We start from the raw sequence: 26,031 nt of genomic DNA on the forward strand, positions 1-26,031 counted from the left end.
TAATGAAAGTTGTGAAATAAATTGATATTTGTGTAATAACGTCTATTTAATGAGTCGTGTTTTATAAATATGACTATTATCAAATAATTACAAGACCAACTTACAAGTGTCCTTCTGCAGGTCCATTATGATGAATCAACGAAAACTAAAACAAGTTAATCCGATTTTGGGTCCGTTCTCTCCTAAATAATACAGATACACTTCTTTACCACTGACAATAACTCAGGATTTCCAGTCAATAATCAATACACTATTTGAATGTAAAAGTACAGTTTCTTTTTAAACTTTCTATTTTAAAACGGCTTTACTTAGATGTCCGCAAGATAAACTTTGACATTTAAATGAGTAAATTAGTAAAACTGAATACCTATGTGTGTACCGTCACAAACATTACTGATACCCGGTAGCGTACCGCTCTTTCCATTGTTAAGAAAGGTTGGTTTTCTCAATAAAACTTCTTTGTATACCAACACGAGGCATATTACGAGGGGTCGTAACTAGCTTCGGGCACCTACTAAGCATATTATACAATGGCGAGCTTTAAGTCTCTTTGATAGGTAGGAGACGGAAAAGCGGATAATTATGTGTCGTTGCACAGTAAGGGGTATCTGTCAATTTCAGCAATAAATATTCGACCTTAATGACCTTGAGTAACAGTTTACAAAGAAACAGCTACATACCAGTAATATAGGAAAGATACTGACTCCAATATTATTCTATAACACATTTAATTTTAAAATTCAAGACCTTTTAAAATGAGGCCTTCATGAAAATTCTACAATCCATTTCGTTTTAACTTAACATTCGTTTAACACCCGTGGTTTTTCAGTGCATGTTAGGTTTCTGTAGTTAAGACCGAAGTACCTGAAGTTTGTTTTTATTGATTTAACGTCCTATTAACAGCCAATGTCATGTAAGGACGTGCTAGGTTTGTTGGTGGAGAAAAACCACCGACCAACGGTCAGTACTGGCAACTGCCATACATGGGATTCATGGGTCATTAAATAGTGTCATGTTTAATTGATGGAGGAAAGCCGGAGTACCAGAAAACCACCGACATACGGTCAAAAATAAAATGGCGAAATTATCTCCCCGCGACATTCAACACCTAGACTCTATACATTAGTCCGTCTTATTATTGATCACGGAATCCTACAACTGCAATCTATAAAAAATACATATCAAAACTATCCTTTAAGGCACGAATGACATTAATAAGAAAACGAAAGGTTACATGTCATATGCTGGAACACTGGCAGGCTGGCTATTTAATCTCAAATAAAGTTGATTAAATGAGTAATGCAATCTTAATGCACCTTTCGTACGAGTAAATGTTCTAGATTTATGATGTACATGTATGTGATCAGAAGGGAAAGTTCTTAATGTCGTGTTCGGTACATGTTTTGACTGGGTCATCTGCAAATTGCATTAAATATGACATGGTCATACTAGACTATTGCTCATGGCATATGTGAACTTATCAGATGTCGTAGAGAATCCAAATTTCTTCAAAAGTGTCTAGAAGTTTAGAAAATTAAGGAACACGTTCATTATGCATATATCATTAAGTAAATGTTAAAAACATATAGCAGGGGTTTGAGCAAATCATGAGTGAGAAATATGTAACATATGTACATAACCCCACAACAAAGAGAATATAATATTTATTTAAAAGATTATTCCCGAAAAGAATCGGGTTTTGTTGAGGATACGTTTGTGTATCATTAGACACCGACATTTACACTGTAAAGTAACTAATGAATAAAAATTACGTATGTGAGATCTCAGAGAGTCTCCTCTAATCTCAGAGAATCGACCTTTTCAATATTCAAATATTCAAAATAAGGAAAGAAAGAAAGACGCTCAAGAATTCCAATGCATTCGTGCATGATTTAAGGACATTTTATTAATACATATGGAGTTTAAGCATTCTTAACACGGTTGATTGACGAATTAATTGATAATAAATTAATCCCATGTCTGTAACAATTTTTTGTGAAAAAATGAAATATAGTGCTGAGTTCATAATAAACTGATATAAAATGTCTTCGCTCTCTAGATCTTTTATCAAAAAAACTCTGCAATATGATGACTCGATAAGGCTCGATAGGAGAAAGACAGTGCATAGGTGTATCTTATGAGTTATGTTTTTAACTTATTAATCAGCAATGAAAGTCTCTAATAATCATACTTACACTCTATATTGAAACCAGACCGCTTTAATGGTTCTTATTTTCAAAACATTAAAAATATCCTAACAATATTGATATAACATTCATAAAAATAAAATTTATATACTATTTTACATCAACAAATATCCTTACTTACCACAAGGGACCGTTTGCAGTGGGGACTGTCGTTATGTAGAATAACTTACAAATAATTAAATCGACATTTTATAGCTTAAACCAAGTATGGAGTCACACCTGCATACCTATCGATATACAAAGTTTTTAATTAAAGCTAACCAATTTGTATACAAAATAGATCACGCGAATAGAATGGTAATATGATAGAAAAGGACATTTACCAAACAAACACGCATAGCAATATACATATATATATGAATAAACAAACAAAGTAAAATTCAGCCGGGCTAATGACTATTGTGTTTTCATGCTCCCTTTAATAAAATCTCAATTTAGAAGTAATTCTATTGAAAGAAAAAAGTTTTATTCAGACTGATGTGATAAGGTCATTTTGTAATTTGTTACCCCCAAAATGTGTATGTTTGAAACGGAAACTAAATAGCATGCACAAACTGTAGAAACATTGATACAAAAATTGTTATTGATTGGATGTGGATGATTGGGTCAGGAATTACAAACCAAAAATTAACATCACAAGTTAAGCATAGACCTGCATCACAAATAAAAAGAATTAAAATAATAATAATAAAAGGACCTAATAATAGAGACAATAATTCGCTGTATCTGAAACCATGGTGATAGTAAAGCATTGTCACAATAGTGGTAATATTCTAAATATGATATTTGAACTATATAACAATAGTTACCTTTAAGGAGGTATTCCCTGTCTCGTGTGCGGTCTTCATCAGACAAGAAATCTAAAACGAGTTTGTTTACATTAGGTTGGTGTTTAAATATAAATATATTCATCTGTATTGTCATTGTCCGTTCTCTATAGACTCTGTTTAACGTGGCTGGTATCTTTTTACGTTCACAATGAATATATTCATGTCCATATGCATACCTACGTATCTTTAATCACGGAATACATATTGATACAAAATCTCAAACCTAAAGAAAAAATGTTCATTATCGAGTGGTGTATCTGGAATTTAACGGCAAACAAACAATCAAAACAAATAAACACCATTGCAATGTGACACCTGATTGCCTATCGGTCTACTACACAGTTCGGTCTAATTTACTATTGGGGGATTACGGTAATCCTACCTGGGGATTGACACGAGGTGACGTAAAGAGGAGTTAATTAGTGGGTCTCACGCATTAATTCACGACGAGATTAGCAACTGTATAAAAGGATTATAAAAGGCTATACAAACAATTTTGTAATAATAGGATCTATAACTTCGTGAAAATAAGTGCATCACTTATGTCATTAAACCTGGCAACATTGAGAAAGCATAGCAAGGTTTTTTTTGTATTTGTAATACGTCCGATTATCAGTCAGGGTCACTTAAGGACGTGCCAGATCTAGTTGTTGGAGGAAAGTCGGAGTACCAGGAGAAACCCCATCGATCTACGGTTAGTACCTGGCACCTGCCCACGCGGAATTCCAGTTTAAAATCAGATGTGGAGGGTTTGTGGTAATATATTTTAATATATTAACTCGGTCATAGCAGCTCCAAGATAAGACGGTATAGTTTTGGCGTACAATACACATAGGTACAACCCGGTCACCAAAGTACTTTAAAAAGAGCTACAAATGCAGAGTATTACTGCTTTAATCAAGCTAGAAAAGGCAACGTTATATAGGTGTAGAAGAACAGGGAAAATACACATTTCTGTCGAGTGCCCCGACCAGGAATCGAACCCGGGTCTCCGGCGTGGAAATCTACGGCTCTACCGACTGAGCCAAAGAAGCATGCTCCGTCAGCTGAGTGACAGAGACCGTATTTAACACTATGTACAAGTCACACCGACCCGCTACTTTTACATAGGCATAGAACCAACTAACTGCTCAAAAGACGGAACAAAACTGAACTGTTATTCGTCATTGTAATGAAAGATATACCGTATAACCGTTTATTTTGGCAGAGATGATATTTTTGCGATTTTGCGGGAGATCGATATGATTTACTTTGAACGATAACTGCTACAATACCAGCTAATATTCTTACAAGAGTTTGATAACTGCTACAATACCAGCTAATATTCTTACAAGAGTTTAATAACTGCTACAATACCAGCTAATATTCTTACAAGAGTTTGATAACTGCTACAATACCAGCTAATATTCTTACAAGAGTTTGATAACTGCTACAATACCAGCTAATATTCTTACAAGAGTTTGATAACTGCTACAATACCAGCTAATATTCTTACAAGAGTTTAATAACTGCTACAATACCAGCTAATATTCTTACAAGAGTTTGATAACTGCTACAATACCAGCTAATATTCTTACAAGAGTTTGATAACTGCTACAATACCAGCTAATATTCTTACAAGAGTGTGATAACTGCTACAATACCAGCTAATATTCTTACCAGAGTTTGATAACTGCTGCAATACCAGCTAATATTCTTACCAGAGTTTGGTAACTGCTACAATACCAGCTAATAGTCTTACAAGAGTTTGATAATTTATAGGTGGATAAGCAATCAATCCTGACGATAATATCAGCTCAACAGTAAGTTAAATAACCTTAGGATATTTCCTAATCCGGTAATAGTAGGTTGCTGTAATGTTTGTGAACCTACTAACACTTTTATTGATATTCAGCTTTATTTTTCTACCGATAAATACTTCAGTGTCTAGAGATTCCGCAGAATGTGTCTCTCTAATGCTCTCAAAGAGCATTGCAAAACATGAAAATCTGATGACAGATAAAATATATTTAAATCAAAATCCAAATATGACTGGAAAATCAAAACAGTCTAGGGTTTAGATATATATCGCTAGACAACTTATTGATTTTCAATTGTTAATGAATTAAATAAAATTTAGTGAGGACTCGAATACCAGGACCATACCAGTCTTTAATTGTAAAATACCGTTTATTTATACCAAAATTCTATCTATCACTGACTACCAAACAAAAACCAGCGAGAGCAACAACTCTGTTACATAAAGGATCTGATAACATCCCATACGGGTTCCCATCATGGTGACCTTTATACTATAGAGGATCTGACAACATCCCATACGGGGTCATGTTCTGGTGACCTTTATACTATAGAGGATCTGACAACATCCCATACGGGGTCATGTCCTGGTGACCTTTATACAATAGAGGATCTGACAACATTCTATACGGAGTCACATCCTGATGACCTCTTTACTATAGAGGATCTGACAACATCCCATACGGGGTCACATCCTGGTGACCTTTATACTATAGAGGATCTGACAACATCCCATACGGGGTCACATCCTGGTGACCTTTATACCATAGAGGATCTGACAACGTCCCATACGGGGTCACATCCTGGTGACCTTTATACCATAGAGGATCTGACAACATCCCATACGGGGTCACATCTTGGTGACCTTTTTACTATAGAGGATCTGATAACATCCCATACGGGGTCACATCCTGGTGACCTTTATACTACCTGTACATTTGTACTTCAGTTCAAATGCATTTTTTTCCACTTAGCTATATCAACTGAAAACGAAATTTTCCCAGCCCACATGTATATTTAGAAATACTCATTGACTACATACACGAAAATGAATCTGACAGCTCTTTGCAAATTATATCGTCCCCAATTATTAACTTTCACACTTCTGAGATTCTGGCAGTAGCAATTTAATTGGCCAATTCGAAAAGTCACCAGAACGTGGCCGCTAATGAAATGTCAGACATTTTATGAAGCAAAGGTATTTAAATAAAATTGCGATTCTCAAAATAACTTTCTAGTATATTTTAAATGTTTAGAACTTGTCAAAACGAAGTTATGAAGTAATGTCACTTTGAATTGAATCATATCCAATGATAGCAACAAACTAAACTTAAAGTATCTATATTTAATGTTTTATCAGTGCAATTCTACTGTTGTCAAAATTGTTGACACTCTCCATCGGCATTAGGTCACCGGTTTGACCTGTTCCTAGTTATATTTATCGTTCCTAGATATTTTCATCCTTCCTACAAATTACGTAACTGGGTTGACCTATTCCGTCTTTGCATATTACAGAGTTGCCTCCCTTGCGGTTAAGTAACAATTGGGACTTCATTATTTCGTGATCACAATTCACGTCGTTTTCTCCAAAACAAAATCACGTTGCAATCAATACTTGCCCGCAAGGACAGATAACTCTGTAATATGCAAATACAGAATATCTAGTTTCAACATTCTATACAATAGTTAATTGATTTGATCATGTTCTGGTTCAGTTTGAATAATTACTCTTCACTTCTTCATGCATCACTTAAATGACAAATAGATGTTACTGTGTATTCTAATGTTAACTCTAACGTAGAATACCTACAAAGTTTTGTTGTACTAGCAGTTGATTATATCCTGATTTCATAGTTTTACATAGAATCCATCTTCAGAATTTTGGATCAAGAACCGTTTATCCCTAAACATCCTGACGGGAATATACAATACAATTATCTATAATCTCAAATCATATCTTATTAATCTGTTCATGGTGCGGAAAAAGTGTCTGTATCCTTTCTAGTATGTAGTAGTGCCTCGATCGCGTTTATATACCATGATCGGAAGGAATCACGATTCAAAAGTGACATCAGGACACTTGCTCATCCAGAATGCGTGTTTCTGATATTACGAATTATTTTGTTTTGTTCGTACTTGCGTCCAATATATGAAATATTTTGTATAATTATGATTTTATTTATGTATTTTATTCATATATTGATGTATATACATACATTACATAAAGCTTATTTCGGAATCGGAAAACAAGCTTAAAACTTATATAAATTCCTTATATAATTCTAATTGAAATTGTAACGTTATTTCGTAGTTTCAGTACTTTAAAGATATTACTAAATATAAAGAATGAAAAATGACACATTTCTATCCAGTTACGCGTTTAAAACTAGTGTTTATCTCCGAGTTAATACAAATAAAAATCCTGTCATGGATGAGCATTATGAACACTTCCGAGTACTCCTAAAATGTGATACATAATCCAAAAAAGACATCGTTATAGAAACGTTACCAGCTGTAGTAAATAAAAACCATAAAGTCATGAAATTAATTATCAAAACTAATTAACCTAATATTTACCAGGTGATGACGTCAACTGAATATGGTATTCCATGTCATTGCATTAACTCTACATTAATTGAATTAATTCCTTTTGATAAGATGAACATTTTGCCATTGTTCTGTCATGATCGGTAATTATTAATTCGTGATTATCTCCTCACGAGATAACTGTTGACTAGCATTACTGTGTGGTTTTTGTTAAGACCTACTCAGGAAGAACACACTAATACCGTATCCATCTGTATGGTGTACAATAACTACTCTGTGTCGATAAAGAAATAACTAGATTATTAGCTGGAGCAGCTCCTCATTATATATAATTATTACAATGATGACTTCAATCTCAGAATGACAATTGATAGACAGGTCGTGTTCATGTTAACAAAATACCATTAAAAGGGTGATACTGTTTAATACAGACCGATAATGCAGAAAAGGAAAAGTACAATGATGAATGAAATTCGCATCACTTCTATGACTATCCCAAAGTATACCTGAAACTGATGGTACATTCCATTCTCTATGAATTCTATACTCTGCCATATCCCTTCCGTACTCAATGAAGTAAGATTTCCAGATTTTTGTTTATTTTTCTATAACATACTTTTAAAGTACGTTCAAGTCTTTTAAAAACAGTTCACATATGTGGTGCAGAAATTTACAATTATTCCCCTGTTATATAATGACAAATCATAAAGCAATTAGATTTTTAAATAATTGGGTCATAATTTTTATCGCTTATTTTCCATACGACATTGTCTCACAACATATTTCACACTTAACAACCCAGGCTTTAACGCTCAATGCGTGAAGGTGTGACTAGATGGAAAGTGAGCATCGCCGAGAAATTCAAATAAATCAAATGAAATATCTCATAACAAAATTGATGGATAGTAGGTGCAAAATGCACAAGCTCATACTCTACTTCCAAGCGATTCTAATAATGCTTCAATGTATAAATGCAATTAAGAAGTCAGTAATATGTCATAATATCTATATAATTAAGATGGTGTATAATGTTCTTTTTCTTTAATAACTTACATATAATAAATATAGTTCATCAGATTTTTGTTTCAATTGAGTAGCGACATTTCTAAACGTGAACTATATTGGGGTTACACGTTTGGAAATGCGTTTTCAGTCTGAATGGGGAAAATCCAGAAAACAATCAATTCAAGTTATTTAAGAGAAATAAAACTATGTTTTTTTTATCCATAATTCAAATCAAAATGAATTTACCTCCAAGTGGAGCCCATTCGTCCTGTGAAATATCCAAGAGCAGACGACATATAAACCCCCTTCAGCCGAGTCGAGGTTACCCGGTCCTTTAAAATGTGACCATTTAATGTTACATAGCGTTAGCAGCTCTCTCGAATCCTGTTAAAGATCACTTCACCCGGATATTTTAGTCACGTCTCACTACAAAACATACACAGACGCATTAATAATCGGATTTCTACATATTCGTATAAAATGTCCAACTCGCTAGATCGCCTATCCTTATGGCTTGCCATCAATGTCCAGCCTCTTAATTACAATAACCCTAATCCCCTTACAATGGGTCAGGGTCTTGGTTTTTAATATGTTATCCAATGTTTCCAATTAGTTATAAGAAGTCGAGCATGCATGCACATCAGCTCCCCGCATTTACACTATTGGGACTTACAAAGTTAATCAGATCGAAATGTTTACATTCAATCGCATTGTAGGATTCGACTCGAGTGGCCATTTTCCGTCTGAGTGGATAGTAGTATTACATGTTTACACTCGTAAACACCTTAAATACATGGTGTAGATTTGTAAATAGATAAATCTCGACAACACCATTCTCACACAAAATTGGAAAATTAATTCCGTATGCTATGTCCACAACAGGATGATATTAAACCAATATTAGAATCGTCCTTGGAAATCAAATTACTTTCATTTTATTTACGAATAGAAAAATCTTCTTCGACTAGTGAACATTCTGGATAATAATAAAAGTTTCATAAAGAAAAGTTCTTTCAAATAACGCAAATACTTTATATTCAGTGAACACTCTTGATAATAAAAAAAAACATAAAAAAATCATTGCAAATAACGCAGCAAAAGCTTTATATTATATGGCGCAATTTTCACATTCTTACTTCAGTAAACAAGGAAACATGAATCCAGCATCTCAATACTTACTCTTGTATTTGTTTGTCGTTTTCACGACGCCTCTTCGTCCCACTTGGCGCCACACTAAAACATACAAAGAGTAGTCTATACCTGAGAACTGTCAGAATAAAGCACATTTTCTCACAATATGCTGTCAATAATTAGAGGGGTCGGTGACATGCTTTATCGGCAAAAGGCAATTCTAGTTGGATCTATCTATTGTCGGATAATATGAAAGTATTTATAATAGACAGATTAGTAATAACTGAGATTTCATTTAGTAAAGCTAGATTGCTGCTTCACATTTCAAAACATAAATCAATATTAGATTTTTCTTTAGCGGCAATAAAGTTCAATGGTCCCGAAGTTTCAGACCAAAGTATCTCCAGTTACGTTACCGCAATCATACTATTGGGAAAATTCTAGTGATAGGAAGCGATGGCCATAAGAATGGAGTACCATATGTATGGAGTAACAGACAACAACAAATATTTTTTTAACTTACTGCTCATTCTTCTTCTTCATATGACTTTTAGTGCCTTCTCTTCTTCCCAACCATTGTCAGAGGCATACGGCAATATTATCTACCAATATAACACAATTCTACATTCTGAAAGTGATGTCCATTTTTATTTTACCTGTACTTCAACTTTGTTTATTTGAACTACAGATTTAAGCTAATACGGTAGCAGCCGTTTTTGTGTGTATTATACAAATCTCTGACACCAAACAATGTCTGATAGAGTAGCCCACCTTTGTATTGCACAAGATCACATATCTTTATGGCTATGTTTTTATGTTTGTTATGTCCATATTTCCTTCCTTTGCAGTTGAGATGCCGGTCGCTGCTATTGATAAGATGGTCGTGGAGAGACCACAACACACAAGTTGTCATTAATGGTTCAAAAATGTCCTTTAATAAGTAATTTCTGTGGTTAGTTGTTTATTGGCTCCTGACATTAGACTTCATTGGATGACTCCAATAACGGACGGTGGATCATCTTTTTTCAAACGTTTCTCCGCTTTCCAAATTTCCAGATGTGCGTCTAGTGAGTTGATTATATTCTCGTTTATGATTGGTTATACTACAGGTATGTGTCTTCTTTCTTCGATCTCTTATTATCCCCTATATGGTCCAAGAACACATGGATATTAAGTATTGCCAGGCCTGCTAGCTCTAGCACTGTGTCTGGTGATCCACCCTCCCTCCATCTCTCTCCAGACTAGCATGAAGACACAAAGGTGCATGCTTACTTACAACCACAGTGTCCGGCTTCTTTTTCTATAAAGAATATGACCATTTGGCCCAATGACAAATAATTTACAAAAGTCAAACTGCAAAATGTCTGGCTGGGGAAAACCCATACACTTCTACGTGCATCCATGTCCCTCATCCCTGTTGATGACATCCCTCCACTACTTGTATTTCTGTTCCTATTGCTCGTTGGCATCCTCTACAGGGTCTCCTTATTGCACGATTACCAATTATTACTACTGGCTTAGAGCTGCGCTGGCCAAAACACCGCATCTTCTATCAATGCTTCTAAAGTTCTATTCACATTTGGTTCCGGAAATTTGCCTCTTTGGATTAAGTCCACTTCTTTTGTTTTCTGTGTTATATGCTTGACGAAACCTCATTAGGAAACTGTCGTGTTGTCCTGTGTTTCTTCCATCTAACAGCACAACCTTGTTGCAATGTAATGTAAGACCATGTGTCGGCTTAGATGGTTGTCATACTAATTACACACTCCGCGATGTGCCCGACTTCAGCAGTATACCAAGCCCGTCATCGTCCATCTTCCATTTGTCGCCCCAGAATACTTGCTTCGGTCTTACTTGGTCACAGTGAATCCAGCTATCGTTCTGTCTCATCCTGACCTCTCACCTCACCACATTCTCATTCAATAAGATATTGGCTGCGTCCCAGCATAACACCGTCTTGGTGATGCCCTGGTGCCATTTATCAACCATCTAGACTCCTCTTCCTTATAAGCCTGCCTGGTGGCCCATTTCTTACTCTTTCGTGTGTCTGTCCTCACTCCTCTGACCTTGTCAAATGCTCTGTCCCTCTTCAGGATGACCGAGATCACGTTTTATGATCTTAACCTCCTAACTACTCCTTTCCGAGTTTCAGTTTCGTTGCTAAGCTGTACAAGCTAAATATATTGCTGAAGCTCTCGGGTACGCTAAATAGCCATGACGTCTGATGATCATCCTCTTCATTCTCTACAGATATGATTGTTTCTTCCAAGACAAGTCACGGTTACAGAGATACAGAGAATACACTATGCCGATATTCCAAGGTCATATTCTTCTGCTACGCTATTCCAAGGTCATATTCTTCTGCTACGCTAACTCTACAACACTGTGGAAGTTTTAATCGTGATTCTTCTGTTCTTCTCTAGATGTCCTCATCTCGTACCTTCCCTGCCAGACTCCAGGACTTGGCTGGTTTAAATTTTACCCTGGTCAAAGTGACTCAACTCTTCCACAGAACCCACCTTCCTTCTACTGTCTTCTTTATCGTGATCATCATGTCGTCTGTAACAGCTCTAGTCATTGTCTGGTGATTTGGAATGGTTTCTGTTCGTCTTCTCTATGGCTTTACGATCATGTTCATGCTATAAAGTTAAAATACTATTGTCGATATCACTAAGTGACAATCCGCTTCCTGGTGACCTGGGTGACTATGTGATCTAGACGTCCATATACCCAAGCTATGCCTCTTTTTTGTACTGAAATGTATATATACTTGACGGCTCACACTAATTAAGGATACCTTGTAAGGATACCAAACGTGGCATTCCCATTTAACATTCATTAAAGATAAGCATGTGCATGTAGGTAGTTTGAACTCGCATGGCACCTTAGCATTTTTTTTCTTAGTTTGGTATGAAGTAGTACCCCCTGTTCTATTTCAGCTATCTGTCACATTCTTATGTTTTCAAATCCATGAAAAACAACGAATTCTACATATGTTTCTACATATTGAAGATTTCATGATCCACATTAAATCTTCATTAGGTCTATCATATTTTGGATGCTGCCATAATCCATTGGTACTTGTTCTTCTGTTGACTACATATACTTGTTATTACAGACTAGGTCATTTGATAGATAAAATGTCCTAGGCAGAGAAGGTCAATGTTGCAATAGAAGTACAAAAGAAAAAATAAAATGAACACAAAGTAAAATAAAGTTACTTTTAATCGAAACAAAACCTGCTCAGGTTCTGTTCTGTCACTTTCAATATCTACAATGAAATAATCTGTGCACCAAACCAGTCCTAATATTAAGTTAATGCATGACTTTAAATTTCATAACTGATCTTTTACTCATTTACCCCTGAAGACACATTTAGACCCTTCTAAATCAAAGGCTGGACCAGTCCATCATGAAACTGAAGGGGTGAGTGAGTTAACCATAGGCATTAACTAAAATCTTGGAGCAAAACAAATATGCATGAGTCCATCTCTCTAAGAAGGAATTTTAGAGCAAATGTCCATATGTTAACATGATTTTAGCAATCCACATGTCATTCACGAATAAGATTTTTGGGGAAATGAAAATGGTTCCATTCATTCAGAACAGTATTTCTGAAAATTCACCACATTCATCAACACACAAAATGACAACTCTGTGATGTCATTGAAATTCATCTTTACTGTATAGCTGTATGTAGATATATCACTGAATCCAAATCCACTTTGAATGAAAATATTCAAAAACAATTCAAGTTCAAAAATGTTTTTTTGTGAATGGCAAAATCCAGCTTAATCACAAGAACCTTTTTTTTCTGCAAGCAATTGAGAAGGAATTTCACAGTAATCCATCCCAATGGTAAAATTACAGCTTATTAAGAATTTTCTTGTGTACAATTGTTTACAAAGGACATGCTTTGTATCTGTTGGTTATTCCAGTTTCTTCATAATTCAAGGATTAACTAATTAAAACCATGGAGTTTTCAGTAGACGCTGTTTGCTTTCTCAAGTGAAATGGCCAATAATGTGGGAAAAGGGAGGAAGTTCAAACTCTGAAATAAGAAATAGAAAAAAATATATGAATTTTCCTTATTGGATTTCTATAACATGCACTTTTATGATATAATCGCATCCAACGTGACAATTTGAAATGAAATATCATGTATAAATTATGAAATTTTATATCACCTTTCACACTGCGTAATAAATTTCTATAGCATTCAATATAATCTAAAAGGATATATTCATTGACAGAAAAAATATTCTCAGTTATTAATATCTTCACAGGTCAATTTACAAACATACACAACATAACTTACTTTTTCACAATTTGGACGACATCTTCGTCACATAGAACATGATCCTTGCCCACTTTCTGTGGCTGATGTTTTACTGAGGATCCCCATACCAATGCACTGAAAAACAAAGCAATCAGTATTATAGAAAACAAATACCTCTGTATGATAAAGTAATACAGCTCGATATACATACTGTATATATCTTCAAGGTAAAATTAAATTCTGAGAACATCGAAACGCACAAAAATAAAATGGAAAAAATAATGAGTAGGATATTTTGTATAGCTTATCAGTTAGTGAAATTGAAAAATATGTGGATATTTCCTTCTCGTAAATTAGTAAATATTCTGTCTAACAAATATTGGACTTTCCAGTTCACTAAAATACATCAGGGCACTGGAAGGATGACAGAGCTACTTCCCTACCAAACTGAGACTTTTCAGCAGGGGAGACAACTCATTAGTTGGTGATCCAACTTAACATTATTATACTAGGGGAAACAACTTACTATTTGAATTCTTTAAGTAAATTTCTGTGGAGTTTGTTTGCAAAATCTTCTATAGAGCTCTTTCCTTCTTTTAATACAACAGGTGCTGTGTAATCTGGTAACTGTCCTTTAGGTTTTGTATATCTGAGCAAAAAACAAAATCATCAAATCTTTTAACATGTATGTAGGCCACAATCTAGTAATGAACACATAATTATGTGTTCTTAATTTAAGTTTCTGTAAATCATAATACCAATAAAAGCGTTTAATATATAACTAATACAAATCTTCAATCAAATCCTCTGTAAAATGAAAAATAAAATTTTAATATGTCATAATAATAATCAAAATTGGGTGTTACTGTAGCTACATGTAAACCATCACTTTTTGAAATGAACAGTAGAACAAAAGTTTTTTTTATAAAATCAATTATTCATGTGGGTAGTAGTAGTGTAATTTTTAAAGTTGTTTTAAAACCCACCAATCAATATCAAGAATACTTACATTCTTACAAGGCCCAGATAGTTCCACATTTTTTCTAGGAGGTCATCAAAGTTCCACTTGTGATGTGCTGATATTGGTACGCAGTGAGGTATTTTGTAAATTATTTCTAACTCCTGGTTCAAAGAAAGTTCAGGAATGGAAAAGTAAATATTTATTAAACAACAGTTATAATTGTCAAAGTTTATTTATGAACCTAAAACAACAGGCTTCATTTTTATGAACTTTCCTTAACTTTAAGGATTTCATTAATGTTAAATTCTCCATAGAAAAACACTACAAAAGTTAAGGGAAGTTCCTTTACTTGATTTGTATCCCTATTCTTCTGTAATGCATTCCTTTTATACGGAGAATTTTAAGATTAATGTTAAGGAATGATGATAAAACTGGGCCAAGGTTTAGTAGTTTGAAAAATGAACTTATGTGTCAAAGACGTGACAAACACAAATCTCTACAGAAAAGAGATACAAGAACATTCTTAGAAATACCAAAATGTTGAAACAGTGATTAATTCCATTTCTTAATCAAATTGAAAAGTAATGAACAAATGGATAGGCTTACAAATTTGAGTAATAACCCTTCCATTATCTTTATAAGCAATAGTGATACTGTAACAAAAGTTTTATACTGATGTACCATTAATGAATGATGCTTTAAAAAGGCCAATACCTAATCAACTTATTAATTAAAGATTAAATAAAAAGTTTATCGTTTTACCTCAATGGAGATCTGGTCTATTTTGTTGAGCAGGTATATACACGGAATGTAGACCCGGTTGCCCTCAATCACATCTATAAGTTCCTCAGATGTAGAATCAACACGGAGGACAATGTCAGCATTGTGGATCTTGTATTCATTCAGAATTGTCTTTACTAAGTCCAAGTCCAGTTCTGATTGTGTAACCTAAAACAAACATTTTAAATGAGATCGTTTAACTTTAGGAGTGTCTTACTAAATAATCTACAGTATAACCTCTCTAACTCGAACCCGGATTCCTCGAATACCCCCTATTTGTCGAACTTGTCGTACGGTCCCAACCGTGTCCCTATATAATCTACATAAGAGGGCCTGTATCACTCACCTATTGTTTTTTGTTAGTAATTATCACAAGACTCTGACAATTAGAAAAATAAGCAAAATTGACTCCCAAAGTTTAATTTTGAATCACAACCATACAATGATGCTATTGATACCATACAAATATGCTATCCAATACATAGGTTCAGAGACAAAGTAATTTATATGAAAATAGTAGCCTTATTGACCTTTTTGACCTCGCATCTATTGCCGTCTAAGGCCCCGGGGGTCAGCCCTACAATTTCAAATCCCAACCCTATAAGGATGCTACCATTGCATTATAAGTGCTCTTCCATTCTTAGTTGCAGAGAAGAAGTCGTTTATATGGAAATAGCCAAATTGACCCCTTTTGACCCCGCCCCTCAGGCCCCCCGGGGGGTCAGCCCTATCATTTGCACAATTTTGAATCCCCACCCTATAAGGATGCTACCATTGCATTATGGGTGCTATACCATGCTTAGTTTCAGAGAAGAAGTCGTTTATATGGAAATAGCCAAATTGGCCCCTTTTGACCCCGCCCCTCAGGCCCCCGGGGGGGTCAGCCCCATTATTTATACAATTTTGAATCCCCACCCTATAACGATACTACAATTGCATTATGAGTGCTATCCCATGCTTGGTTTCAGAGAAGAAGTCGTTTATATGGAAATAGCCAAATTGACCCCATTTGACCCCGCCCCTCAGGCCCCCGGGGGGTCAGCCCCATCATTTGTACAATTTTGAATCCCCACCCTATAAGGATGCTACCATTGCATTATGGGTGCTATCCCATGCTTAGTTGCAGAGAAGAAGTTGTTTATATGGAAATAGCCAAATTGACCCCTTTTGGCCCCGCCCCTCAGGCCCCCGGGGGGTCAGCCCCATCATTTGTACAATTTTCAGTTAGTAGCCCATAAGGATGCTACCAGTCAAATTTTATTGAAATCCGACCAGCGGTTATGGAGAAGAAGTCGATTGTTGACGGACGCCGGACGCTGCGGTATCCCATAAGCTCACCTCGGTCCTTTGGACCAGGTGAGCTATATAATCTACATAACAAAACCCCGGATAGCTCGAACAGCTATTCGTCGAATACCCCTTATTCCTCGAACAGAAATATGTCCCCGTTTCATCAAATACATAGTATTTACCCATGTATTCGCATAACAGGTGTTCGGCCCCTTAGATTTTTTACCTGTGTCACACCTGACTGCACCGACCGACATGGATAATTGCTCATGATCTTGTTTTTATACAGGTGGCTTATCAAGCCTTTAGATAATTAAGGGATTAACGGTGTCATTATTACCTGCCTACACAATTTCAAGTCGTTGTTTGATGCTAACTTTATTTGAACATTTCAGAAAAGGCGTTAAATTATTGATGTTTCTCTTGTAATAATATTTGCTGTAGATTCTAAATGCGAAAATACGGAAGTTGTTGATCCGTGTTAATAGAAAGTACGCATTGTGAAATGACAATTATAAATTATATTTATATAACTTCATTTAAAAAAAAAAACCTTGTTGTTTTCATTCGACAGGCTTACACAAGTTATTTATGGAAAGATGTAAACGATATCAAATGATTTGCAAAGTACATTTTATTAGTGCATTCCGTATTCTTTTCCAGTATGTTGTAACTTTTAACACATGTTTTAACCTAACACTTTTTGAAAATAGACATCGTTTCTTATGTTCATAATTATGCTGGTTAATAACTTTATTGTGAGTACGTATTTTGTAAATGTTTGAAATGATTTGTGATAATTAAATAATAGAAAATGTACTCCTTGTTGATCAATTGGGATTGTACATTAACCTAGATAACGATCACTTACTCTGCTGTGAATGAAATTTGATTTAGGGCTTTCTCGTAAGCATTTTCAAACGCTCAATCTATGTTATACATATTTTTTCAACTTGATATTGCTATCAATAAAACACGTGAATAAAGAAATCCAAAAGGCTGAAAGATAGGGTAATTAAAAATGTCATTGTCGTGCATTGTTTGTCATAGTTTAAGACCAGACATTTTGACTGTCGATCGTGACCATCCTCAGATGAGTCGAATACCCCGTATTCCTCGAACTATTGACTTTGTCCCCTGCTGTTCGAGTTATAGGGGTTTTACTGTATTTCATTTCTCATTATGAAGCCTGAAGCATAATGTTTAAGTCCAATGTCAGTTTATATTCTTAAATGACAAAAACATTGTCTTTTATAAAAGCTTAATAGCCAGTAATTCAGTACATAATCCTACCTAAAGTTTAAATAAATTATATCAACATACAGACCCCACTATTTTACTAAACAGAAGAGAGGGGTTGTATTGGCTGAGTGGTTAAGATGTCATGACATTTTAAAATTAGCACTTTGAATCAGAAGAGGGGTTGTGAGTTCAACATCCACATGAAGAGATCCAATACCTGCTCCAGCATGTCAAGTCAAAGTGGATCCCTTTCACATAACTAAACAAACAGGGTACCAAGTGATATGATTAGTTAAACAAACATGATACCAGCTTACCAACGTCTGTAAGTTGATTCCTCCTTTCTCCTTCCTTTTGAACCCAATCTGTGGGGGCTCTTTGTTGAGTCGGATACCAAATCCTTCCAGCTCTTTTTCTATGAGCTTTTTGTGCTGTAGAGGCTTCAGCACATCAAGCACTATAAATATTAATCCTGCTGTTCTAGCAACTGGAAAATAAAAGTGATATATGTATGCGTTACAGTAGATTTGATTAAACTTTACATCTGTTGTAATTATGTGATGAGGGACCTATTAGGCAACCACTTTACATCTGTTGTAATTATGTGATGAGGGACCTATTAGGCAACCACTTTACATCTGTTGTAATTATGTGATGAGGGACCTATTAGGCAACCACTTTACATCTGTTGTAATTATGTGATGAGGGACCTATTAGGCAACCACTTTACATCTGTTGTAATTATGTGATGAGGGACCTATTAGGCAACCACTTTACATCTGTTGTAATTATGTGATGAGGGACCTATTAGGCAACCACTTTACATCTGTTGTAATTATGTGATGAGGGACCTATTAGGCAACCACTTTACATCTGTTGTAATTATGTGATGAGGGACCTATTAGGCAACCACTTTACATCTGTTGTAATTATGTGATGAGGGACCTATTAGGCAACCACTTTACATCTGTTGTAATTATGTGATGAGGGACCTATTAGGCAACCACTTTACATCTGTTGTAATTATGTGATGAGGGACCTATTAGGCAACCACTTTACATCTGTTGTAATTATGTGATGAGGGACCTATTAGGTAACCACTTTACATCTGTTGTAATTATGTGATGAGGGACCTATTAGACAACCACTTTACATCTGTTGTAATTATGTGATGTGGGACCTATTAGACAACCACTTTACATCTGTTGTAATTATGTGATGAGGGACCTATTAGACAACCACTTTACATCTGTTGTAATTATGTGATGAGGGACCTATTAGGCAACCACTTTACATCTGTTGTACAGTCGAAATTGTTTTAAGAGACCTTCCAAAGGAGATTGAAAAATAGGTCACATATGACAGTTGGTCTCTTAATTGAATCACCCCTTTCGAAACAATTAAATACATGTATCAATGTATAATGTGGGACATGTCTTGACAGTTTTGTTGTACTAAAAACAGTCACAATAATAGGAAATTATTAAATATATAATATATCACATAATTTAATACACCTTTTAATTATGTATTTAATTTTAGGCACTTTTGTTTTTCAATTATCTATTTATTTTTTATTTATCTTTCTGTTTTTATTCATGAATAAGATTAAAAATTTCTAAAACAAATATTTGTTTAGGCCTACCACTTATATATCATAATTAGCTACAAAATTACAATGTATTTAAAAGCAGAAAAAAAAATAACAATAGTTTTTAATGTTTTTTTTTTTTTATTTTCTTTCATCATTTTATTCATTTATTTTATAGATAAAAAAAATGGAAAAAAAATAGTGTGAAAAAAATAATTTAAAAAAAAAAATCCGGAAATCAGCTATTTCCGACTCCTCTGTTACTATCTCCCAAAATGGCTGCCATCATGCTTAGCTACACTGATACATTTTCAGTACCATATTTCTACATTCATGTCGTTCTTATGTGAGTAAATCATTGTTCATCATTATTTTAGTTGGTTTTGGAAGTGATTATTCTTGATTTTTATCACAAACATCGTGAATAAATAGCACATTTTCTTTGCAACATCCAGCTCAGACATGCAGACGGCTTCGGCCATCGGTACTGAAGCCGAGAGACTTCATGCATGAATAAGTGCTAATTTATGTCAAAGTGAACACCTTGTGTATATAACCAAGCCATATGGATAGCTCTTTTGTCTTGCCTTAATGGGGCTGGGTTGGAAGCCCTACAGGATAGTTAACTGGCTTGGCTTTATATATGAATAGAAGACAAATGCATGTGTGATTTGGGTCGTTAAATACAGAACATCGAGTGTCGTTGGATCCTAAAAGTATGGTCGCTTGTCGCATAAGACAGACGGTCGTTTAATACAGATAGATTATATAGTAATTTTCGTTGGGAGGAATAATTTAGGTCGTTTAAGACAGAAGGTCGCTGAATTCAGAAAGTCGCTAAGGCAACTTTACATCTGTTGTAATTATGTGATGAGGGACCTATTAGCAATCAGCATAAATCTTAGGTTTTTTTTTTACAACAAATTTTATTGTCATGTAAGGTGGTATCATGTCAATAGGATTTGAAATAACAGGCGAAGTTTACACATTTTTTCCTTAAATATATAAAGTCTATAAATCTTGGTTTTTGCTGAAATAAATATCATCATTTAATCTGTATTGTTGTATATTCTAATTTACCTGCTATGACTTGTTTTCCTCGACCCTTTCCATCTTTAGCACCTTCAATAATACCAGGCAAATCTAACAACTGTAAAATAATCAATTACTATGAATAAAGAGATGAGAAGTATTATTCATGTTAGTAATATTAAAAGTTTATGTACATAAACTGCTGCGATCACTAACTTGATTTTTTATAGCTTTTATGAGATAACAAACTAGAACTCTCTGTACGAATCAATACTCCCACCTGTATGATTATAAAAGTATGATAGGAAGGAAGCGGTGGGATTGACATGAGTAGATGTAACACTATACATGTATATACATGGTGGGTCATAAAGCTGCATTTGGTTTTATTACCTGTATTTTTGCACCTTTGTACCTAATTACACCAGGTACTGTCGTAAGTGTGGTAAACTCATAGGCAGCCACTTCAGAATACACTCCGGCGAGGTTACTTAGTAGGGTAGATTTACCTACGGACGGGAACCCTGGAATATAAAACATTAGTAGACGTACATTTTTTCCACTGCTGGTCATTTGGATTAGTTAACCCTAAATTTTACTAGTCTATCTAACACTAGTCCAAATAAAATATTCAGCAGTTTTGCTTCTGCACTTTAGTCATGATCAGATTTTTGACTCAAATTACAGTCTGGCGTACATTTCGTGAACAAAAATTCTCACAAAATAATGCATCCTAACAGAAATAATCGCATATAGAATGCACTCAAAATGCGTTGGAAATGCAAGTGATCGATCAAACTTTGACCGAGTATTGAACAAGGGGAAGTAACTCCTACGTAAACTGAGTAATTTCTTTTCTTTGTGATTTATATATTTTTCCTGCAGAACTGGTCGGAGATTTTCAAATTGTTGAAATAAAAGATGGAAGTTTTATAATTATAATCCTGAAATTTCTATGAAACTAATTAAGCAAATCACTTGTTGCCCAAACAGTTGAGTCATAGAACAGTTCTCGCTGGTTAAAATACTGTTTGTCAGTAAGTGTAAGGAACATACACTGTAACTACCTTCACAAGCTTGATACAATCATCTGAACCTTTATCCTTTGATGCCTTACCTACAAATCCTATCCTGGCGTCACCAGTTTTTGCCACATCAAAGCCTTCACCTGCACCTCCACCGCCACCTTTTGGCTCAATCAGCTCTCTCCGCAGTTTGGCCAGTCGAGCCTTTAACAGACCTAAATGACCCATGGTGGCTTTGTTTCTCTGGGTCCGATTCATCTGAAATATAACAAACACCAAAGATATTAACAGTTCTACAAAACATTAGGCAAATATCAGATCATAAGGAACCTTTTTATGTTTGAAAACATGAGACGATCAATATTTTTTAAAATGTATTGTAGTCGTGATATATAGTAGGGGTGATGACTTCATAATGGAGTTTGATGGCATTCCAGTCTGAGTGATCATAAGACTACCAGTCAACACAGAAATACTGCAAATATTAAGAGGTATAAAATGTTAATATCTTTTAACATTATCTTTTAAAACTTAAACTCATAAACCATGATCGTAAGTTACTGAACAAGATAAAAGTCTCCTCAAGGTAATTAATGATTGTTGTTTCATAAGCCCATAATTATATATAACCAATGTGATATTATTGCAACTACACTGTACAGTATTTAATTATGACATAAAACATATAATAACATATTCATTTATTTTGAAGTTAGGATTTCATGATCAAGAGAGTAAAAAGTTATTCGATCTTTCGACATCTTGAATATAATGACAATTTATAATGAGATCAAACTTGATAACAATTTGATTAAAAGTGAAGTTACTTTTTTATTTTACCTTTTTTTCTACAGAATTATTGATTATGGATACATTACATTACACACAATTAATATCTGGCATTTATAGTATAGACCTAGCCTGTTGTCCGTTCCAATATTATTAATATGTAATATACCTTCTTTTGTTGTTGACAATAAAATATTTTGAAATGAAATTTTTATCTGTTATATAGTCACTTTTAAATGTAATGTTTTAATCTGGTATATAGTCACTTTTAAATGTAATGTTTTAATCTGGTATATAGTCACTTTTAAATGTAATGTTTTAATCTGGTATATAGTCACTTTTAAATGTAATGTTTTAATCTGGTATATAGTCACTTTTAAATGTAATGTTTTAATCTGGTATATAGTCACTTTTAAATGTAATGTTTTAATCTGGTATATAGTCACTTTTAAATGCAATGTTTTAATCTGGTATATAGTCACTTTTAAATGTAATGTTTTAACCTGTTATATAGTCACTTTTAAATGTAATGTTTTAATCTGGTATATAGTCACTTTTAAATGTAAAGTTTTAATCTGGTATAAATCTGGTATATAGTCACTTTTAAATGTAATGTTTTAATCTGGTATATAGTCACTTTTAAATGTAATGTTTTAATCTGGTATATAGTCAATTTTAAATGTAATGTTTTTATCTGGTATATAGTCACTTTTAAATGTAATGTTTTAATCTGGTATATAGTCACTTTTAAATGTTTTAATAAATTTGTAATTAGACTTGTTGATACCCTCAATTTAATTAATTTCATATCTTGACTCCAGGAATTTGATTGATTTCCAGATTGAAAGGCATAAAACTGTGTTATAAACATTTTCATACACCAAGTAATATAATTTAGTGATAACGACCACGGGAGTTGTTCCCTCTTGTTGCAGTATTTAGTGCAGATGACATGATTGATAAGACAAGAGCAACACTTAGACTGTTAGTTTGATATTTGTGCCTACCTACATAAAACTATGTGTCTTGTGGGATGGATCTATGTGGCTTTGGTTAGTTTCAATGTTTGTAATACAAATGTACATATGATTTACGAATTGTGTTAAATTACTAGTTTTTCGGCCAACCTTGATGTTGCTGTTTTTACTCTAAGATTTATAATGTGATTGGTAAATGTTTGTAATATTTCCCACCATTAAGCAAAACCATTCTAAGTTTGGACAACCAGAACGTTCAGAATAGTGTTCTTCTAAATGGAATACACAGATAACTCACTATATTGGAATAGCACCCGGCTAATGGTTTGAGGTTCTGTGTTCGAGCCCTGGTCTAGCCATTAATCTACTATCTTTTTTTTCAATCAAAACTGTGTGTTCTTGCTTCAAAATATCAAACAGTTCATCAGAAAACGGAAATGAAACATGAGCCAGTCAACATAAAAAACAACGAGGGAAGAATCGTTAACTTTTTTTTATTTGGTTGTTTGGGTTCCAAGTGGTAACCTTTCATGCATTCATCGATACGTCAAACCTCTCTGTCTATAAAACGAGTTCAGTATATATTGTATAAACAATTGACAATTTACCTCGGCCTCAATCTCGGCGATCCTTTCTAAGATACCCATCTTGACTTCTTCTTACACCAAAAACGTGCAACTTCGGCTAGTTGGCTCCCAAAATGACCCGGAAGTACTTCTTAATGAACAGAACCGGAAATAAATACATAAGGGATGTTTTCGTAATTATTTTAATTCTTTTAATATTTTTCAACTGAAAAACAAATCTCTATTTCTTAACTGAATTAATTCGTTATTATATTGAAGAGCATGATGAAAAGACATATCTTTAAAACAGTAATAGTTATGCAAATTCAGCAGCGACAAAGGTCAGACGTCTGATGCGCATGCCAATATCCTGGCATTTTCAGCATTTTCCGATGTTGTGCTGCAGCCGTTCAAATTATACGTATTCACTGTTGTCTAGAAATATTTTCATAATGACCTTTCGCCTAGTGTACAGAATTATTGTCGTGTTGTGAATATAGCTTTGTAAATATTGTATTATATAGTTTATATTCGATAGAGCTTTTGAGGACCAATAACGTTGTCTTTTCGTATCGACTTGTCTAGTAGGTGAAGGTAAAGGTGAGTCTGTCGTCCATGTTTTCATGTTTTGCTTCATTAGCATTGTCATACTCCCCAATTTTATCGACGAGTTTCATTTCTATGCATTTAAATCCAGGTGAATACTAACATAATGCATAATTATACATGTTATATATTTGTAAATGACAATTGCATTTTTGTATCATTATGCATTTTATCACTCATCATATCATTATCAAAAGTTTATATTTTTTGTACTGCAGGAAAATTTTACAAAGGACGGTGTCGATATTGTCATACTAGGCCTACACTTAACTATATTTCAATTATGATAAAGATTGAAATAACAACCATGTCTACCTAAGTGATATTTTAATGTTCTTCATGATGGACATGACAATGGACTTTAAAAATTGTGCTATTTGAAAATTAGTATCTTTATTTACATTTTTAATATAGGTCAGTGTGACCAAGATTTTCTTTCTAAGAATGATAACCTGGTGTTGTTAATCAGGTTTGTGTATATGTAGCAATAGACTCTGAATACATCTTCACTGTACATGTGTACATCTTATAAGTAAGTTGACATTAATACGGGACAGTACCCAGGTTGACATCTAGCCTACCCTTATCAATATGATGATCATACCATAACCTTCCCTATAAAGATTCTCAACAGTTTCTCTTTGTTTTTGATATATTGGAAAATGCATCCTCGATACTTCAGGGGTTCTGATCACTTACGATCTCTACACCCCTGGACTATCTCAGAAAACTAGAGGCAACAAGAACAGGTAATTTAGACCTTTGATGTACATCAAAAGAGCCATATAACAGTAAACTGTGGTTGACTGTGTGGCTTTGAAGTTGGGGGCACTCTCTCTGTAGTCTTCAAAGGAAATCTTTGCAGGTGAGCTGCCTTCAGTTTTACTACATGAGATTGTCCAGGGGTATAGAGATAGCAAGTGATCTGAACCCATGGAGTATCGAGGATGGGGAAAATGTAACTGCCAGACTTAGGTTTGAACCTAGGAACTCCAGATGCTTCATCAGATACTAATTGAGCTACCAGGTCGATTACCACTCAAATACTGTGAATAAAGCCGTTTCAAGATCCCAAAACAACATGGGTAAAGTTTATTAGTTCTGTAATCCGGTGGTTGTGACATCATCTTTTGATGTGAATTTTGTGACATCACAATCATCTGAAGGGTTAATTTTTCTTCCAGGGTTGCTTAAAGATATGTACTAATGACTTAATATTCCGGATTTCAAGGATTTTTAAATAAATAACATTTCCTCTCTTTAACATCAACATCTTCATACCTTCAGTAGGTGATATAGGATTCATAACTATATCAAATAAGCTGAGTTTGCAGCAATATAACAAAATATCGTTACTTTGAAAGTAATTCCCGACC

At 34.4% G+C, this 26,031-nt stretch overlaps 3 protein-coding genes across 13 annotated transcripts in view; 1 reads left to right on the forward strand and 2 right to left on the reverse strand.

Moving 5' to 3' along the window:
- The window catches only part of LOC138332343 (uncharacterized), a 30,319-nt gene extending 20,663 nt beyond the window's left edge, over positions 1-9,656 (reverse strand). The window contains exons 1-2 of one of the 5 annotated variants that reach the window (XM_069280402.1): positions 9,566-9,656; positions 8,633-8,812 (exon numbers count right to left, since the gene is read on the reverse strand). The gene's annotated coding sequence lies outside the window, so the exon portion shown is untranslated. Of the gene's footprint in view, positions 1-104; positions 1,180-2,328; positions 2,495-3,016; positions 3,524-8,632; positions 8,813-9,059; positions 9,107-9,565 lie in introns of those variants that run through there. The other 4 variants (XM_069280403.1, XM_069280407.1, XM_069280408.1 and 1 more) reach the window with 4 other exon arrangements.
- A 3,068-nt stretch (positions 9,657-12,724) lies between these two features.
- Positions 12,725-24,226, reverse strand: LOC138332344 (developmentally-regulated GTP-binding protein 1-like). Of its 2 annotated transcripts, XM_069280409.1 has the most exons (10): positions 24,092-24,226; positions 21,810-21,975; positions 21,086-21,216; positions 20,741-20,810; positions 18,387-18,556; positions 15,520-15,705; positions 14,806-14,918; positions 14,323-14,445; positions 13,836-13,931; positions 12,725-13,568 (listed from the first exon to the last, which is right to left on the reverse strand). In XM_069280409.1, exons 1-10 carry the CDS (start codon positions 24,128-24,130, stop codon positions 13,562-13,564), a joined length of 1,101 nt encoding a protein of 366 aa, XP_069136510.1. In that variant the 5' UTR covers positions 24,131-24,226; the 3' UTR covers positions 12,725-13,561. The 2 variants fall into 2 exon arrangements, with proteins under 2 accessions (XP_069136510.1, XP_069136511.1); XM_069280410.1 differs by lacking the exon at positions 12,725-13,568 and having other exon boundaries at positions 13,832-13,931.
- Positions 24,227-24,428: 202 nt separating this feature from the next.
- LOC138332345 (eukaryotic translation initiation factor 4E transporter-like) overlaps positions 24,429-26,031 on the forward strand; it is a 31,244-nt gene continuing 29,641 nt past the window's right edge. For all 6 annotated transcript variants that reach the window (XM_069280411.1, XM_069280415.1, XM_069280413.1 and 3 more), the window contains exon 1: positions 24,429-24,649. The gene's annotated coding sequence lies outside the window, so the exon portion shown is untranslated. The remainder of the gene's footprint in view (positions 24,650-26,031) is intronic.

This window comes from Argopecten irradians, chromosome 9 (assembly GCF_041381155.1).
Source record: "Argopecten irradians isolate NY chromosome 9, Ai_NY, whole genome shotgun sequence".
Classification (NCBI taxonomy): Eukaryota; Metazoa; Mollusca; class Bivalvia; order Pectinida; family Pectinidae; genus Argopecten; species Argopecten irradians.